The 18812-nt window shown below is 42.4% G+C and overlaps 2 protein-coding genes across 2 annotated transcripts in view; both read right to left on the reverse strand.

Moving 5' to 3' along the window:
- Nucleotides 1–18812, reverse strand: part of LOC143933753 (chemerin-like receptor 1) — a 445780-nt gene that overhangs the window by 309152 nt on the left and 117816 nt on the right. The window lies entirely within an intron of this gene.
- Nucleotides 8276–9343, reverse strand: LOC143932946 (chemerin-like receptor 1). Its single transcript, XM_077455879.1, has one exon. The coding sequence runs from the start codon at nucleotides 9341–9343 to the stop codon at nucleotides 8276–8278; it is 1068 nt and encodes a 355-aa protein (XP_077312005.1).

Raw genomic sequence — 18812 nt, forward strand, 5'->3', positions numbered from 1 at the left:
GGGGACTATGATGGGGACACTGATGTAAAGAGAGGCTCTGATCGTGGTACTGATGTTTGGGGGCACTTATATAAGGGGGGCTCTAATGGGGACACTCATGCAAGGGGGAAATTTGTTTTCTTTTAATAACCTTTTTTCTCTTCTGTTCTGAATCCTAACATTCTCGATACAGAAGAAATCTGAATAAAACATCTTCATTCATTTAAAATTGTATTGATTGTCCAACCAATGTGGTAAAACTATGTAAGCAATTCTTGATAGATATTCAATACTTGGGTTGCTGCTTGTATCCTATCTTATACCACCATAGATCTCTGTAAGCATTGTCCACCTTAGTGAGTTGTATCCCCACCATTCTATGTACTATGAAGTGTTGTATCTGTTACTATGTATTGCAAAAACAACAATATGTATTCATTTTTAAAACAGATTTTGTTTTTGTTTTTTTGGTGTCACTTACAGAGAACAAAAAGCCAATGGCAGCTGTGATTTGTGACGTTTTCTAGAAAGTTACAGTCTTGTTTGAAGAAGTTTAGGAACTGCGGTGTGAATAGAGTTCTGTAATGATTTTCAATTCTCAAGAAAAAATCTTTTTATAAAAATTGCAAAAGTGGTGTGTTATGGAGAAATAAGGTTATTATTTCACCAACAAAACTCTGTCCACTTGCTATGTTTTGACAAAGATAAATGTAATAAATGCCTCTTGTTTGGACACATAGGGGTTGGTTTACTGCAAATAGCCTGTTTTCAAGGGAAGGGAAGTTGCAATTTACAGTCATTTTCCCCAGAACTTAGTAAATAAGGCGAGGCTCTGCTGACTTCCACCATTCAATAAAGTGCAAGCAAAAATTCAGTTTTTTTTTTTTTCCTTGCATGTGATTGGATATTCTTTGCAAGGTGAAATTAACTAAGCTCTAGGAAAATATCCTTTACAAAGTAAACAGTCAATTTGACTTTAATTAACCGCTTCTGGACCCCCCACCATACATATACTGTGGCAGGGTGGCCCGTCTTCATGAAACAACCTACCTGTATGTTGTTGTCTCTTCCTGGGTCTGGGGTGCACGCCTGCGCCGCTGGTGGCCCGCTCCCGCTGTGATTGGACACAATGTCTGCGATGTCTGCCAGGACCCACCGATCATTGACAGAAGAGGCAGACTGCCTATGTGAACAAGGTAAACTGCCGCTATGTCAGAGAGGAAGATGGAGATCTTGTGTTTCTACTGAGCAGGAACACAGATCTCTCTCTTCCTCCCGTTAATCCATTCCCAAGACAGCTAGAAAGCATTCCCTAGGAGCAAACTTAACTCTTTGATTGCCCCTGATGTTAAAGTGCGTGTGAGTGTAAAGGCAGGCATCCCAATACTTTTGGTAATATTATATATACATATATATATATATATATATATATATATATATATATATATATATATATATATATATATATATATATATATATATAAAGATCTATAGATAGATAGAGAAATATATAGATATAATAATATATTTAGATATACATCTATATATAGATAGATAGGTAGGTAGATAGATAGATATATCTATAGTTATCTATATCTATCTATACACACATATATATATCCAGCTGCTGGATTGTTTTAATTTAAAACAACTCATTGATGTCCCCACACATACTAGGGGGTATACCTTGGATTTGGTCATTACGAAATTTTGCTCCTTTGACTAATTTGCAGGTGTATGACCTAGGTGTGTCAGACCATATGGCTATTTCAATGGATTTGACATCACCATCCAGCTGTTATAAGCCCAAGCGGGACATTTGTTTTAGAAACTTAAAAAATATAAATCCTGAACTTTTGGCAACGGATTTTCACCATCTATCTACACAATTTTGCTCTGTTGATGATGCGGTGGCTTATTATAATAGCCAGCTTAGCAGTCTGTTGGACTTTTATGCCCCACTTAAAAAGAGAGCTGTTACTTTTACTCACTCAGCCCCGTGGTATACAGATGAGCTTCGCAAGATGAAGGCAGTGGGGTGGGTTCTTGAACTACGTTTTCGAGCCTCTGGCCTCACTGTCCATAAACAAATTTACCGGGAGCATCAACATCTATATGCACAGTCCCTTAAGGAGGCTAGGTCGCAGTTCTATTCTAAAGTTATACGAAATAGTTCAGGAAATTCTAAGCAGCTCTTTTCAACTATAAATCAACTGCTTAAGCCAAATTCGCCATCGACTACTGCTATTTCGGAAGAGCGGTGTAATGAATTTATGGATTTTTTTAGATCCAAGATTGATCATATCCGTTCCTCTCTGTCTGGTCCCTTGACTCAAACTGTCCATTTTTGTCCTGTTTTGTGCCCCAACAAATGGATCATTTACCAGAGGTGTCGTTGGAAGAGGTACAGGGTATTGTTAAGCGAATGAAGCCCACAACCTGTTCCTTGGATCCTTTTCCAACTCCACTGGTAAAAACGTATGTTTCAGTTTTAAGTCCATTGATTACTGCTGTTGTTAATTACTCTTTTCGAACTGGCCATGTTCCTTCCATTTTAAAAAGTGCTGTTATTAGACCACTGCTTAAAAAATCCACTTTTGATCCGGAAGTCCTTTCTAATTATAGGCCTATTTCTCATCTTTCCTTTTTATCTAAGGTACTTGAGAAAGCAGTTGCAGGTCATCTTCAGGATCATCTCAAGCATAACAGCCTTTTTGAAAAATTTCAATCAGGCTTTCGCTTTGCTCATAGTACGGAGACCGCTCTTGTTCGAGTTACAAATGATCTTCTTATGTTATCTGATGCCGGTTCTCCATCTTTACTTATTTTGTTGGATTTGTCAGCTGCGTTCGACACTGTCGATCATGGCATTCTTTTAGATAGTCTTCGTTATAATGTTGGACTAAAAATTAGCCTTCAGTTGGTTCGAGTCATATCTTACAGATAGGATTGAACAAACTACATTGGGTCATTTTAAATATAAACCGCATGTGGTTACCTGCGGAGTTCCCCAAGGGTCAGTGCTTGGCTGGATTATATTTAATCTATATCTTACTCCCTTGGGCCATATTATAAATCGTTATAATATTTCTTTCCATTGTTATGCTGACGATACTCCGCTTTATGTAAAAGCTGCAGCTGAAACTCCTTCAGTGCAGTCACCCCTTTCAGTCCTTACCGCCTGTCTGGAGGAGATAAAGGAGTGGATGGAACAACATTTCTTGCAACTAAATAGCTCCAAAACTGAGTTTATTATGATTGGAACGTCTCACCAGATTAAATCATCGCTGATAACAAGTATTGCCTTTTCAGGCACTAAAATTCCAGTTTCGTCTGTTGTCACTAATCTTGGTGTAAAAATGGATTCCCAACTCACTTTTGAAGCTCATATAAATCAAGTATGCAAGACTTCTTTCTACCACCTTCGTAATATCTCTAAACTTTGTCCTATCTTTCTTTTTCCGATGCTGAAAGGTTGATTCATGCCTTTGTCTCCTCCAGGCTGGATTATTGCAATGCACTTCTCATTGGGATTCCGAGAAAGAGCATGCAGAGGTTGCAATACGTTCAAAACTCTGCAGCGAGGATCCTAATGAGAGTGCGGAAGCATGAGCATATCACTCCAATTTTAAAATCTCTTCATTGGCTGCCGGTCTCTACAAGGATTGAGTATAAGGTCTCTCTTCTTGTCCATCAATGTATACATGGACAAGCTCCACCTTATCTTAAGGAACTTCTTAGATTGCAAAATCTACCGCGTTCCCTTCGCTCAACTAATTTGAATTGTTTAGAGATTCCAAAAACTAGGTTGAAAACCATGGGAGATAGGGCTTTTTGTGCTGCTGCCCCACGTCTGTGGAATGCTTTGCCTGATAGTTTGAGGGTTTCTCAGTCTACTGAAAATTTTAAAAAGGGGTTGAAGACTTTTCTTTTTGGTAATGTTTTGTAAATTAAGCGGTTTGTTTGTTTTTATTGTAATTATGTAGCACTTTGAGGTCTTTTGATGGACAGTGCATTATAAATAAAATGTATTATTATTATTATATATATATATATATATATATAAAAAAAATATAGAAAAGATTAGAAAAGATTATAAAAGATTATTTGATATATTATTATTATAAAAGATTATTAGATGTATTATTATTAGATGTATGAGCACTACCTGTCAGCACTACCTGTCTATACAAAGATATATATATATATAAAATAGCTTATCATTTTTTGTAGTTAAGTGAAACTGGAAAGAGAAATTAGCTTCAAGGGTTAGTTCACCTCTACCAAAGTCCTGCCTATGCAAATAAGAGGCGTCTGTAGAAAAAAAAATACTGTGCAGCTTTGACCAAAGTTGAATATTGCTTTTGCTGTGGGTATAGGCCATTTACATACCTCGTGAAGCCTGACTGTAAAACTCCCAAGGTGTTGCTAAGAGAGGCCCAGCTGTTTACTGCTCACCCCCACCATCAAAGGATCGAGCTCTCAGACACTGAGCTCAGAGTTAAGCCTCGTACACACGATCGGATTTTACGGCGGGAAATGTCCAAAGTACAAACACGCATGCTCAGAAGCAAGGAGGAGCCGGAAGCGGTCGGTCTTGTAAACTAGCGTTCGTAATGGAGAATTAACATTCGAGATGTGGCATATTATGAAATCTCGAAATGCAGCGCACAATCCTCTTCTTCTTTAATGGGATAATAATGAAGCTGCTTTGCTGGTGTTAATGATGGAGTTTTTGCAAACCAATTTTCAAATGCTTTTTTTTTTTTTCTAGTGATATCAAGAATATTATTATTATGTTTTATTTTTATTTTTATTTGGGCAAGTTACCACAACACCATAATCCCGTAGTTTTTAAGATCAAAGATACAACTATGTTGGTGTCCCCTGTTAATTTTACATTGTATTTTTTAAATGTAACTGCCTACTCCCAAACTGTCATTTGAAGTAAAACACATAGCCAAGTATTATTCTACACAATTGTTTTTATTGTGCATTAAAAAAAAAAAAATTAGACATGCTATCTGCCAATAGAACTTAACCAAAAAGTGCATTCTATTCATCCAAAAATATAGAAAATATACCAAATCAAATCATTATTATTCAACCAAACAATTATGTCAAAGCAATAACTCCAAGGCTAATAATAAATAACAAGTTATCTCCCCCGATTCCGCAACATGGCTGGTTGACAAACGGCTGTTCGGAAACAAACTGAAAAGCGCAAACTGAAAAGCGCGAATCAACACTCACCAAACTTCTACTAACACGAAATTAACAGAAGAAGCCCAAAGGGTGGTGCTAAAGAGCTGAAAAACCACGTAGTACATTACTACGTTCATTATTGTTGGCCATTTTTTTTGCAATACAGCACTGTAACATGCTGTAACCAAATACAATTTGTGCCCTTTTTTCCCCACAAATAGAGCTTTCTTTTGGTGGTATTTGATCACCTCTGCGATTTTTTCTTTTTTTTGCGCTATAAACAAAAAAAAGATCAACAATTTTGAAAAGAAAAGAAATAAAATGTCTTCATCAGTTTAGGCCAATATGTATCCCCATAAGTGTATATTGATTGGTTTGCGCAAAAATGATCGCGTAAACTATGGGATATTTTTATGGCATTTTTGTTTTTACTAGTAATGGCAGCAATCAGTGATTTTTAGCAGGACTGCGACATTGCAATGGACAAATCAGACAAGGGATTGATTTACTAAAACTGGAGCGTACAAAATCTGGTGCAGCTGTACATGGTAGCCAATCAGCTTCTAACTTTCTCCCGTTTTAGTAAATCGACCACTAATGACGCGTAAGACCGATGAGAGCTTTTCATTGGAAAATGCGACCATGTGTATGCTCCATCGGACTTTTGCTGGCGGAATTTCGGCCAGCAAAAGATTGAGAGCATGTTCTCAATTTTTCCAATGGAAAAGGATTCTATTGGAAATTCTGATCGCCTGTGGCAATTCCGATGCACAAAATTCCTACGCATGCTCAGAAACAATTTGATGCATGCTCGGAAGCATTGAAATTCATTTTCGCAGCTCGTCATAGTGTTGTACGTCACCGCGTTCTTGACGGTGGAATTTGGTGTAACCCTGCATAGGCAACACAAGCTTGAGCGGAATTCCATCGGGAAAACCATCAGAGTTTATTCCGAAGAAAAAAATGGTCGTGTGTACGCGGCATAAGTGACACTTTTTGGGGACGCTAATACAGTAATCAGTGCTAAAAAAAAAAAAATATGCACTGACACAGTACTAATGACACTGGCAGGGGATAATGATGGCATTCCAGATGTGTAAATAATAACATGTTATATAATATATACTGTAGGTATACAAATATATATAAAACAATGTCTGGAACAATTTGTACCTCCTGCTACCCCCTTAAATTCCCCCTCCCAACACATATCCCCTCCCTCCAATCTCCTTGTGGTGCCCCTGCACCTCACATGATACCACAATGCCCAGGGCAGCAGCCCCTCCTGTCCACCCCTTCTCTTGGCCTTGCTACCGTCCCAAATTTCCCCTCCTAGCACAAAAGCCTCACAATCATCCCTACTAGCACAAATCCCCCTCCGAAAAACTATTTCCCCTCCTAGCACAAATCCACCCCCATCCACCATATTAACCATGCAAATCCTCTTCCCCCCTTCCCTTCTCAACGCAAATATCCCAAAATCTCCAGTCCTAGCACATCTCCCCAAATTTCCCCTCCTGGAACAATTCTTACTTCCTGCTGCCCCCTTAAATTACCCCTCCCAACACAAATCCACTCCCCCCAATCTATTTGTTGTGTCCCCTCACCTCACCACAGTGCCCAGGGAAACTGCTGTTCCTGCCCACCCCTAGCCCTGGCCCTGCTACCGATTTTTTTTTTTTTTCATAAAATATGATTGTGACCTGTCTAAATGTTTTGCTCCCAGTCTTTGTCATCCAATTTTTTCATTGGTTGGTATGGTCTTGAACTTCAATAAAATCAGCGTTGAACCTCAGAAATTGCCTTATATGGAGAAATGGGAAGGGGATATGCATACCACTTTGAAGATGGAAGAGTGGAACAAAATAATACAAGGTGCCTCTAAATCTTTTATTAACACTTCCTTGATTGAAGCAAACTATAAGGTACTGATGAGGTGGTATATGGTTCCAGCTCGATTGGCCACCTTCGCCCCTGGGGCGTCCCCGAGGTGTTTTAGGGGCTGTAATGCGGATGGTACCATGTATCATATATGGTGGTCGTGCCCGAAGGTGCGACGGTTTTGGATCCGTACGTACAACTTTATATATTCTTTGACCCGTGTGAACCTCCGCAAATCGCCCCTGCATGCGCTTCTGGGTCGCCCCGTAGAAGGGGCTTCAAAGCCAATGAGCAAGCTTATAGCTTTTATCTTTGTGGCAGCAAGGATTTCCATAGCCAAATCGTGGAGATCACCAATTGTCCCGTTTTATTTACTTAAAACAAAATTGTCCTGGATAATGGTGAATGAACGTTTATCGGCAATACTTGCTGATAGAATGGCTTGGTTCAACAGAGTGTGGGAACCTTGGATTAAAGATCTCGTAACTGGGTAAGAGGGTTTTTCTGGTGAGTGGCTGGGGGGTGGTCCCCGGGATCTGGAGTGCATCCCCCTTTTTCTTCCTCTTCTTCTCCTTCTTCTTCTTTTCCTCTTTCTTTGCTTTTTATCCTCTATTTCTTTATCCCATCTTACTAGAGTTACTTTTCTTCTTTTCCTTCTTTATTGGAGTACACCTGAAAACAAATGCGCCAGTACCTTTTTATTATCATTCATTTAGGATTTATTTTAGTACTGAAGTCAAAAGGGAGGGTTGGATAATCAGCGCTCAGATGTGTGCCTCTTGACCCCTAAATGAAGCAAGATCCAGGGCGATTACCTGGAGGGGGTGGGCCAGTAACTATTTGAAGTGCCCTCGCAACTTTACACATGTAATGCCAGTTTATCCTTTTCCGTCTCTCTACTTGAATTGTTTCGTATTGTTTTCTTGTACTTTTAAGTATCTTTATTGTCAGATACTGAACTTGTCATTTTCTCTTGCCGAAAATTTGAATAAAAATATTGGAAAAAAAAAAAAAAAAAAAAAAAAAAAAAAAAAAAATCAGCGTTGAACAAGTGAAAAATCGAATATATTTGTTGGGCCTCTCAGTATTCGTTTTTAGCGGAATGCAGTCTTGAGAATAATGATAAAAAAAAAACAATTATGATTGTCTGAGCCCTTCATAACAACTCTGACCAGGTCACAGTGATATGTATTCTTTTGTAAATGTGGTTTCAATTTGCAGCAGTTGAGATTCTTAAGTTGACCTGCTCTGAACACTTGGAACTTGTTTGGACCGTTTCTTCCAAAAAAGCTTTTTCAAATACTGACTGGATGGAGCCCAGGAACTTTTCTTTGAAATCCCGACCCACAAAGACATAGAGAATAGGATTGACGCAACTGTGCATGATGGCTAAAAAGTTACAATATCGCAATCCAGTGTGCACTACATCCTTGAAATGATCTTTGCCACCATACTTTATGGACAGCCAGAGAAGAGAGAAGACATGGTATGGGAACCAGCAGACAAAGAATGAAATGATTACAGCGGCTATCATCTTAAGCGGTTTGCTAGACTTGGTCATGTAATTTCTCCGGATGTGCAACAGAATCACTGTATAACATAAGACGATTACAGTGAGAGGAAGGACAAATCCGACAATGAATCTGGTTATAGTCACGCCAGAATATCTTGATATAGCCACATCTTTATCATTGGAAAAGTTGCGTCGGCAAGAAACAACATTTTTAACTTTGGTTGTGTCCATAAACATTGAATACGGTAAGCTTAAAATTAATGCTAGGACCCAAACTACCAAAGTAACAATGGATGCCAGTCTTGGAGTTCGATGGTTCTGGCACCAAACAGGGAACTTTACGGAGATGAGGCGATCAATGCTGATGATAGTGATCAAGAAGAGACTAGCAAACAAGTTGATGTAGACAAAAGCAGCATCTAGATTGCACATGAATCTACCAAAGGGCCAGTGGTAATTCATGGCTATACGGATGATTCTGAATATCAGCAAAAAAGTGAAGATAAAGTCAGCTACGGCTAAGTTGAGGAACCAGACAACACTGACGGTCTTCTTCATTCTTAAAGTAGTGAAAAAGATGACCAATCCATTCCCTGTGGTACCCAGCAAAAAGGTCACGATGTAGACCACGATGGAGATTACGTGAAGAATTTGATTTGGGTGCTTTTTTCCTTCTGCAGGGCTGGCAGTGCCATTTACGCTGTTGGTGATATTAGTGATAATGGTTCCAGTTAGCTGAGTCACATTTGTTATTGGATATTCCATTGAAAGATTCTTCAATTATCTAAAACAAAGATGAAAATATTATACTGCGAGAAGAGAAAAAAGAACAATAAGATTAAAACCCAGCTCCACTTTCTTTTTGCTCAAATTCAATCCATATCGGTCTGTAAAAATATCTTCATATATACGCATACACTACCAATTTTATTGGATGGTTGTAATATTGACTCTATTTGTCAGTCAGACATTGTAAATTACATTAAAATCTCCAAAAACCTAACCCCAGGCATTTTTTACGTGGATTAAACCTTAAATAAAAAAAGTTGATAGGTAGGACATTAGCGGTCAACCAAGTGGCCGAAGATTCATAACTCAGAATCGAGATAGTAGTGTTGACACTACAGTAATGTGCTAATATGTTGTGCATACTAACACATTATGGCTAATTCTCCTGGAGCCCAACTGAGAAATTGTACTTTGTAGAGCAGGGGTCTCAAACTGGTGGCCCTCCAGCTGTTGCAAAACTATAAGTCCCACCATGCCTCTGCCTGTGGGAGTATTGCTTGTAACTGTCAGCCTTGCAATGCATCATGCAACTTCTAGTTTTGCAATAGCTGGAGGGCCGCTAGTTGAGGACCCTGTAGTAGAGGTTTAATACCACCCTTGCAGTGGGGCCACCACCCTCATTTTGCTCATTTTGGGGATGGCTGGCAGAGAAGAGTTTGTTTCACTTTCACAATTCCTTGCTCCAGCAGGCTCCAGTGCTGTCCTATTCTAGCCCAAAGCTTTGGTCTATGGCAGTACCAGGACAAGGTCATCTAGAGCAGTGTTTCTCAACTCCAGTCCTCAAGGTGCCCCAACAGGTCTTGTTTTCAGGCTCTCCATTATTTTGCACAGGTAATTTGAACAGTTTCATTGCCTTAGTAATTACCACAGCCCTTTCATCTGAGGGAAATCCTGAAAACATGACCTGTTGGGGTGCCTTGAGGACTGGAGTTGAGAAACACTGATCTAGAGCCCAGGGCAAACATTACAAACTACACCCCCACCAAGATGCATGAGTATTATGTGTCAGCAAACCCCCCCCCCCCCAAGAAAAAAAATGAGCACTAATCTGCATGGATACCCCCATAGCCAGGGGCGTAACTATAGGGGGTGCAGCAGTCGCGACCGCAACCGGGCCCTGTGATGCAGGGGGCCCATGCAGCCCACTCTACATATGGCCGGCAGTAGCATAGGCAGCTAGGGGTACCAGTGCACCATGCACACGGGTGGCTGGAGGTGGAGGGTGACTAGCAGAGCTCCATGCTCGACTATCGCACTGACTGTCTTTAGTTGTGCATTCCCCGCATGACCTGTGTCCTCAGCTGGCTCCTCAGAGTACCCCTCTCTTGCTCCATGCATTGCCGCTCAGTCCAATGTCTGTTCTCCCCAGCCAGAGTCCCGCCCCCCCTCCCCTGAGTCCGGCCCACACTGCGCTGCATACTTCTCCTGGGTAAACAAACTTTAAGCAGCCCTATGAGAGCCGGCTCCCCGGAGAACACTGCAGGCTTGTCTGCCAGCCCCCCTCCTCCCCTGTCATACACAGATGATGAAAGGTCTCTCTGGGAGATATGCTGATCGACCGTCCAGAACACTGGATGGAGCCTAGGCCAACATGGATGAGTGCGCGGCCTACAGCATGGTCATGGTGAGTGAGAGGACCCCATCCCCCCACACACCATTACATACCCCCTCCATCTCCCCCTGGGGACAGGGACCCCTTCTCACGTGGGGACAGGGACCCCCACCTCCCCTGGGGACAGGGACCCCTTCTCACCTGGGGGCAGTAACTTCATCTGCCCTGGAGAAAAGGACCTCATCTCTTCTGGGGACGGGGACCCCATCCTGCCTAGGGACAGTCTCCCAATGGGGCACCTAAAAATAAAAAAACACTACTGATACCAGTGGTGGAACTACAGGGCTCACAAAGGTCATACCTGTGACCACGCCCTGGAGTTCCGCCGCCAGACTCGGAGGGAAGGGCCCTGGCTGGGGTTCAGGGGGGCCCTTCATGGTTCCTTGCATCGAGGCCCTGAAGGTTCTAGTTACGCCACTGCCCATAGCCCAGTACAAATCCACCGTCCCGCTGAAATATTTGCCATCCCACCTCCTCCCAAAAAAACACCCCTCCTAGCACAAAACCTCTACCACTAAAATTTTCCTTCCAAGTACATATCCTTTACCCCCACTCCAAATCCTCCTCCCAGCACAAATGCCCCAATCATCCCTATTAGCACAAATCCTCCACAACCCCCCCCCCCATCCCACCAACACATATCCCCCTAAATCCCTACTGCAAGCACACCCCCTTAAATTCCCTTCTTAGCACAATGCTTACCCCCTGCCACCCCCAAATTTCCCCATAAAACACAAATTCCCTCCAGCCTCAATCTACTAATGGTCCCCCCCCCCCCCCTCACCCTTGCATGATTTCCACATTGCCTAGAGCAGCCGCCCCTCCTGCCCACTCCTTGTCCCGACCCTGGTCTAGGGGCAAAGCCACAGGGTCATCATGAAAAATTCAGGGACATTCAATTTACATTTTTGTAATTAACAAACATGTCATACTTACCTGATCTGTGCAATGGTTCAGTTGAAAACTTTGCTGTTACAATGATCTTCATTGCAACAAAAAGCAAAATGTAAAAAAAAAAATTTTAAATCTCTGATCACCCCCAGAGTAGTACAGTATTACTAGGCTGACGCTGAACTTAACTATGTAAAAAATGAAAAAAAAAAAAGTTTAAAAATGTAATACAAAATTATTATTATTTTTTTTATTTTTATATATATATATATATATACTGTCACCAGTCAGTGTCCTTGATCACTGCCGCATCAGTCATATGAGGATGCTTTACTGTACTGGTGACAGTATGTAAAAATAAAAAAATTAAAAAATTAAAAGAAGATGATTCAATTTCTTCATTTTCAAAAAATGACATGTTCAAAAAACTTCAAAAACTCTTGCTAAATACCTAAAACAGTCTATTTTACAAAAAGGGGTCATTTGGCGGGGGGGATTGGGGGGGGGGGTTGTACTGTTCTAGCATTTTAGGACCTCAAGAAATGAATTAGGCAATCAGTATGATTAAATGGTTTGTAGGCCATAACTCACTCATATAAAATATACAGTTAGTGGGATTTTTTTTTTATTTTTTTTTACATTTTGCATTTTGGCCTAAATTTATAATGAAATTAGATTATATTGGAAATGTTTTATGAGAGAAAGTAGAAAATAGTGTTTTTTTTTCCATGCGTGATGGCTGTATTTGGGTGTCTGCACCTCCATCTGTGTCATTGGACCCCGGGAAGATGGAGGGGATATTTTAAAGGTTCCACAAACCACTGGCATTGCGGTGGCCTCCCTTTGGAGAGGAGAGGTGTTCAGGTGAGTGTGAAGCAATACACCGGGCATAATAGTATAGGCTGCTTTCACACTGATGCACTGTGGTTTACCCACACCTACCTGCAGCTTTCCTGTGGGTTTGCATAGACTTCTATTACTGTATATCCTGCAGGTTTGGAGCACTTTTTGAAAGTGCACCAAAACTGGTGCAGGACTTTTGGTGCGCTTTCAGAAAGTGCACTACACCTGCAGGATATAATAGAAGTCTATGGCAAAGCACTGCTAACCCAGGAAATTTTCAAATTCACTGCGCTGGGGCAGGCACTGCTGCTCCCCTGAAAAGCAATCCAAGTGTGTTTCACAGGCGGTGAGGAAGCGATATGTTGCCTCCTTACCACCTGATTTAAACCCATGATTGCCAGGCAATGCACGAGATTGCTACATGGTAGTACGGCAATTAGAGGTTTAAATCAGGTGTGAGGAGGTGACACTGTGCCCGGTGATCTTTGTCTTCTCCCGTGTTGTTTAGGTAGATCCAGGAGCGGACTGACCATTCGAGCACTCGGGCACTGCCAGAGGGCCCCATGCCACTAAGGGGCCCCATCCGGGTTGCCAGCCTCAATAAAACCAGGGACAGTATGTAAAAATCTGTGTTTTTTTTTTAAATCCCAAGATTATAGCTGCCCCGCCTCACACCTTTTCAGTGTGTATATGTGTATTCTGTGTGTGTATTCTGTGTGTGTATATTTTGTGTGTGTGTGTGTGTGTGTATACTATATGTGTGTGTGTGTATACTGTGTGGCCCCATAATCTATTGCACGGGGGCCCCATAATCTTCTATTGCCCGGGGGCCCCAAGAGTTGTCAGTCTGCCTCTGGGTAGATCTCCACCTTAAGGTTGCCTATCCCTACCCTAGACTATTTACTGAACCAGTAGAGTGAATTTTGTTGTTTGCCTGGCTGCTACTATACAAAGGTGAAAAGAACCTGGGACACAAACCAACAGATACAGATAAAAAGCACAATCTTACCCTCAACTAGATGCTCTAATACAGTATTCCCTCGGAACAAGGTGGAATTCCAAGTTCTTAAAATGTTCCTCTTCTAGCTGGAGCTGGCCCTAGGGTTCTTCAAGAAGATGGAGTGATGCAAAGTCTGACCTATTAGCCATGGGAACGTATAGAAAGGTGATTTAGCACTCTTTATTTATTGAGGACTTAGTTACCTCCCAGGAACCACCCACTGACCAAAGAGAAAAAATAGTCCGAATACTGCTGTAAAACAAACTTCTTTCCTAAGAACTGTATGTTGCTTTTTTATACGGCTTGTGGTCAAAGCTAATCAATTCATAAGCCGGCCTTACATGAAGAAAAATTCTTAATAAAGCCACAGCCAGAATATTTTTGGAGGCGATGCAGCGTGTAATAGTTAACATCTCTGACAGGTCTTTATTTCTTAAAATAGGATTGAGACATTGGGCTAAAACTTAAACCACTTTAGCCCCGGAAGGTCAACTCCACTTGATGAGCAGGCCATTTTTTGCGATACGACACTGCGTTGCTTTAGCTGACAATTGCGCGGTCATGAGATGATGTACCCAAATAAAATTGATGTCCTTTTTTCCCCACAAATAGAGCTTTCTTTTGGTGGTTTTTGATCACCTCTGCGACTCATCTGCCCTCCAGCTATCCATTAGAATGCATGTGCTTCTACTACGGAGGCTCTCAAAATGTATAGAGTTAGGACTACAGATAGTACTGGGGTGCCGTAAAGGGGCTCTACAGCTTACGCATGCATCTGCACAAGTGTGTAAATTAAACTTCTGTTTTTTAACGCAAACTGTTAGCCCTTGTACACGCAGTTGGACATTCCGTCGGATTTTGTCAGACGAATTTTGTCCGAAACTGGTGTTGCATACACACGGTTGGACAAAGTTGTTGGAAAATCCGATCGTTCGGAACTTGATGACGTTATTTTGTTACGACGGGACTACGTTCAGGCTAGTAGCCAATAGCTTTGGTCTAGGAATTTGATCTGAGCATGCGTGGCACTTTGTCCGATCGGAATTCTCTACACATGATCAGACAAAGTACGATCGGATCATGTTGTTGGAGAGTTTTATAGCCCAGTTCTAAAACTTTGTCGGTCGGATATTCTGACGGAAACAATCCGATGGAGCCCACACAACACGGCCCAATTGGACATTTTCCATCGGAATGTCTGACCGTGTGTACAAGGGCTTAGGATAATTCGGTTGGTTGGAGGCTGGCTGGTGAGGTAAGCTGAGATATTTCTTTGGTTTTGTTTGACATGCATCACCCTTCCATGTGCTCCTTGCTGCAAAGGCCAGTTATAGGTGGGGGCAGTGGCCATTTGTTTGTGCTGTAGAAATATTGGTGAGAGGACGCACTGGACACCTATGTTTCCGTTGTGATATATGCTGAGTGTCCAGTGTGCTCCTGTGCCTTTAAGGAGGGGTGGGCTCCTTTCAGGCTCACCTGCCCTCTATCTATCCATGAGAATGCATGTGCTTCTACTACCGAGGCTCTTAAAATGTATAGCATTAGGACTAGAAAACACTGGGATAATTCGGTTGGTTGCAGGCTGGCTGGTAAGTTGAGCTAGGATATTTTTTGGGTTTTGTTTGACATGCATCGCACTTCCATGTGCTCTTTGCTGCGAAGGCCAGTTATAGGTGGGGGCAGTGGTCATTTGTTTGTACTGTTGGACTACTGGTGAGGGGACGCACTGGACATCTTTGCTGCTATTGTGCTATTTGTATTGTTGGTATTTCCTACTAGGTAGGATGAGTGGGGAAAGGTTGGTACTCACTGTCAGTCAACTTCTGTACTCCAGTTGCCTGTGTCTTGGGTCCTCGGAGGATAGAACAGAGGTCCCCCCAGCCAAACAGTGACTGGGACCGCACAAAAGGTGCTTGCAGTTTCAGGCAAATTTCCCAGGGATGTCACAGCCCTCAGCAGGGGTCTTTCCCCTCCTGTAGACCTCTGCTCCGGCCCCCTGCTTGTCACCTGCCATATTGACCAGGGATTGGCTGGGGAGATATAAACATGTAGGCTGGGGTCATCAATCTCCCACTACTATGTCCCAGGGTCCCCTGGGGGACAAGGTGAGGTAAATTAGCCTTTACCATCAGTGCTCTCCATGCCTACAGGGAGGCCAACAACCTAAATGTCAACAGCTGTAGCTAAATGGGCACTAATGAATTATAGTATATTTTTCTGGAAAGAGATCTTTATCCAGATACTTAAGCTCAAAAGGAAGGCTCTGATGGGGGCACTGATGTAAGGGGGGCACTGATGTAAGGGGGACTCTGATGGGAACACTGGTGTAAGGGGGGCTCTAATGAAGACAATGCTGTGGGGGGGGGGGGCTCTGATGGAGACACTGATGTAAGGGGAGCTTTGATGGGGATAATGATGTAAGGGGGGGCTCTGATGGGGACACTGATATAAGGGGGGGCTCTAATGAAGACAATGATGTGGGGGGGGGGGCTCTGATGGGGACACTGATGTAAGGGGGCTCTGATGATGACAATGATGTAAGGGGGGTGATGGAGACAATTATGTAAGGGGGCTCTGATGGGGACACTGATGTAAGGGGAACTCTGATGGGGAGTTTGATATAAGGGGGGCTCTGATGGGGACACTGGTGTAAGGGGGGCTCTAATGAAGACAATGATGTAGGGGGGGCTCTGATGGGGACACTGATGTAAGGGGGCTCTGATGGGGATACTGATGTAAGGGGGCTCTGATGGGGACACTGATGTAAGAGGGCTCTGATGGGGACACTGATGCAAAGGGGACTCTGATGGGGACTATGATATAAGGGGGGGGGGGGGGGGTGATGGGGACACTGATGTAAGGGGGCTCTGATGGGGACACTGATGTAAGGGGGACTCTGACGGGGACTATGATACAAGGGGGGCTCTGATGGGGACAGTGATATAAAGAGGGGATTTGTTTTCTTTTACTAACCTTCTTCCTCTTTTGTTCTGAATCCTATCATTCTGATTGCAGAAGAAATACAAAAAAAATCTTCATTCATTTAAAATTGTATTGATTTGCAGATTGCCCACCAATGTGGGATACTGACTGCAGAAAAATATTGCTGGACTGTTTATATCTATGTGTGAATGACACTATTGATAACACTATGTAAGCAATGCTTGATAGGATACAAGCAGCAAACCAATTATTGAATATCTATCTTATACCACCATCGATCTCTGTAAGCATTGTCCTCCTTAGTGAGTTGTATCCCCACCATTCTATGTACTATGAAGTGTTGTATCTGCTTACTGTATATTGCAAAGACAACAAAATGCTACTATATATATATATATAAAAAAAAAAAAAAAACATTTATTTTTAAAACAGATTTTAAAACTTATTTTAAAAACAGAGGTAAAAATAACCACTGATTACTGTATAAATGTCACTGGTAGTGAAGGGGTTAACACTAGGTGGGCAATCAAGTGGTTAAATGTGTTCCTGCCTGGAGTAAGAGACTGATCGCTGTTCCTAATCAGTAGGAACAGCAGACCTGTCTTTCCTCCTCTGACAGAACAGAGATCTGTCTATTTACATTGACAGATCTCTGTTCTGTCTCTGTCAGGAGCGGTCGCGGGTGGCCAGCAGGGCATCAAATCCCGCCGGCCACGCGCATCGGCTCCAGCATCACGCCACGTGCATGCGCGGCTCCGCCGGAGCATGCCTCCGGCGCCGCACACGCACCCCCTAGAGTTTTTAAAGTGGCCGACGTACTATGATGCCGATTCGCCCAGGGGAGTCGACCTGCCGCAGTACAACTGCGGCGGCTGGTCCTTAAGTGGTTATGAAGTAATATCCACTTATATGTTAGTCTGTCAAGACAAGCATATAAAACGCTGCGCAATTTGCGGTTTGTGTTCCAAAATTCAGGAAATTATGTCACCGGAAGTCCCCGTTAATTGATGAAAAAATAACATAGGAATGGCCCACACCTGGCCACGAAACAGCTTTTGATTCAATTGTCCAATTACCTTTGGTCCCTTGAAAAAGGGGGGTGGTTATCTTAAGAGCTGTAATTCCTAAACCCTTCCTCTGATTTGGATGTGAATACCCTCAAAATAAACTTGAGAGTGCGCACTTTCAGCCCATATCCATTATATACCATAGCTTAAATATGTTTTGGTAAATACCTGAAAAAATTAAAATTGTGCCTGTGTCCAAATATATATGAACCTAACTGTATATACTATACATCAACTATTTCACCTGCCACAAAATTTGCAATTGAGCCGGCTGTAATGCCACGTACACACGATCGGAATTCCGGCCAGAAAAAGGCTGATAAGAGATTTTCATCGGAAAATGCAACCGTGTGTATGCTTCATCGGAATTTAGCTGTCCGAATTTCCGCCAGCCAAAAATTTATAGCATGTTCTCAATTTTCCGATGGAAAAACTTTCTATCGGTAATTCTGGTCGTGTGTATGCAATTCCGGCACGCCAAAAATCCCGCATGCTCAGATTCAACTACGAGACGGGAGCTATTGGCTACTGGCTATTGAACTTCCTTTTTCTAGTCACGTCCTACGTGTTGTACGTCACCGCGTTCTAAACGATCTAAATTTGATGTGACCGTGTGTAGGCAAGACAGCTTGAGTGGAATTCCGTCGGAATTCCGTTGGGAAAACCATCAGAGCTTTTTCCGACGAGAATTCCGATCATGTGTACGAGGCATAACAGGTAGAGGAATCAGCCAAATGATCACACAAAGGGTAGCTTTAAAGGGGTTATAAAAGCAGAGGTTTTTTTTAATCTTAATACATTCTATGCATTAATATAGAAAGCCTTCTGTGTGCAGCAGCCCCCCTAACACTTACCTGAGCCCCATCTAGATCCAGCAATGTTGCATGAAAGACTCAGCTGCCCAGGACTCCCCTCCTCATTGGCTGAGACATTGGATCCCACTGCTGTCAAAGTCAGTCAGCCAGTGAGGAAGGAATGGGGGTGGGCCAGGTTGCGGCTCCATGTCTGATTGGACACACACAGAGCTGTGGTCTATAGTAAGCTGCTTGCTGTGAGTGCACTGAACATGAGGGAGGGGCCAGGAGCACT

This window comes from Lithobates pipiens, unplaced genomic scaffold (assembly GCF_037356315.1).
Source record: "Lithobates pipiens isolate NorthernLeopardFrog02 unplaced genomic scaffold, aLitPip1_a1.2 Scaffold_27, whole genome shotgun sequence".
In the NCBI taxonomy this organism is placed as follows: Eukaryota; Metazoa; Chordata; class Amphibia; order Anura; family Ranidae; genus Lithobates; species Lithobates pipiens.

Coding starts and splice junctions, on each gene's coding strand:
- LOC143932946 (XM_077455879.1), bottom strand. CDS start 9,343: ATGGAATATCCAATAACAAATGTGACTCAGCTAACTGGAACCATTATC.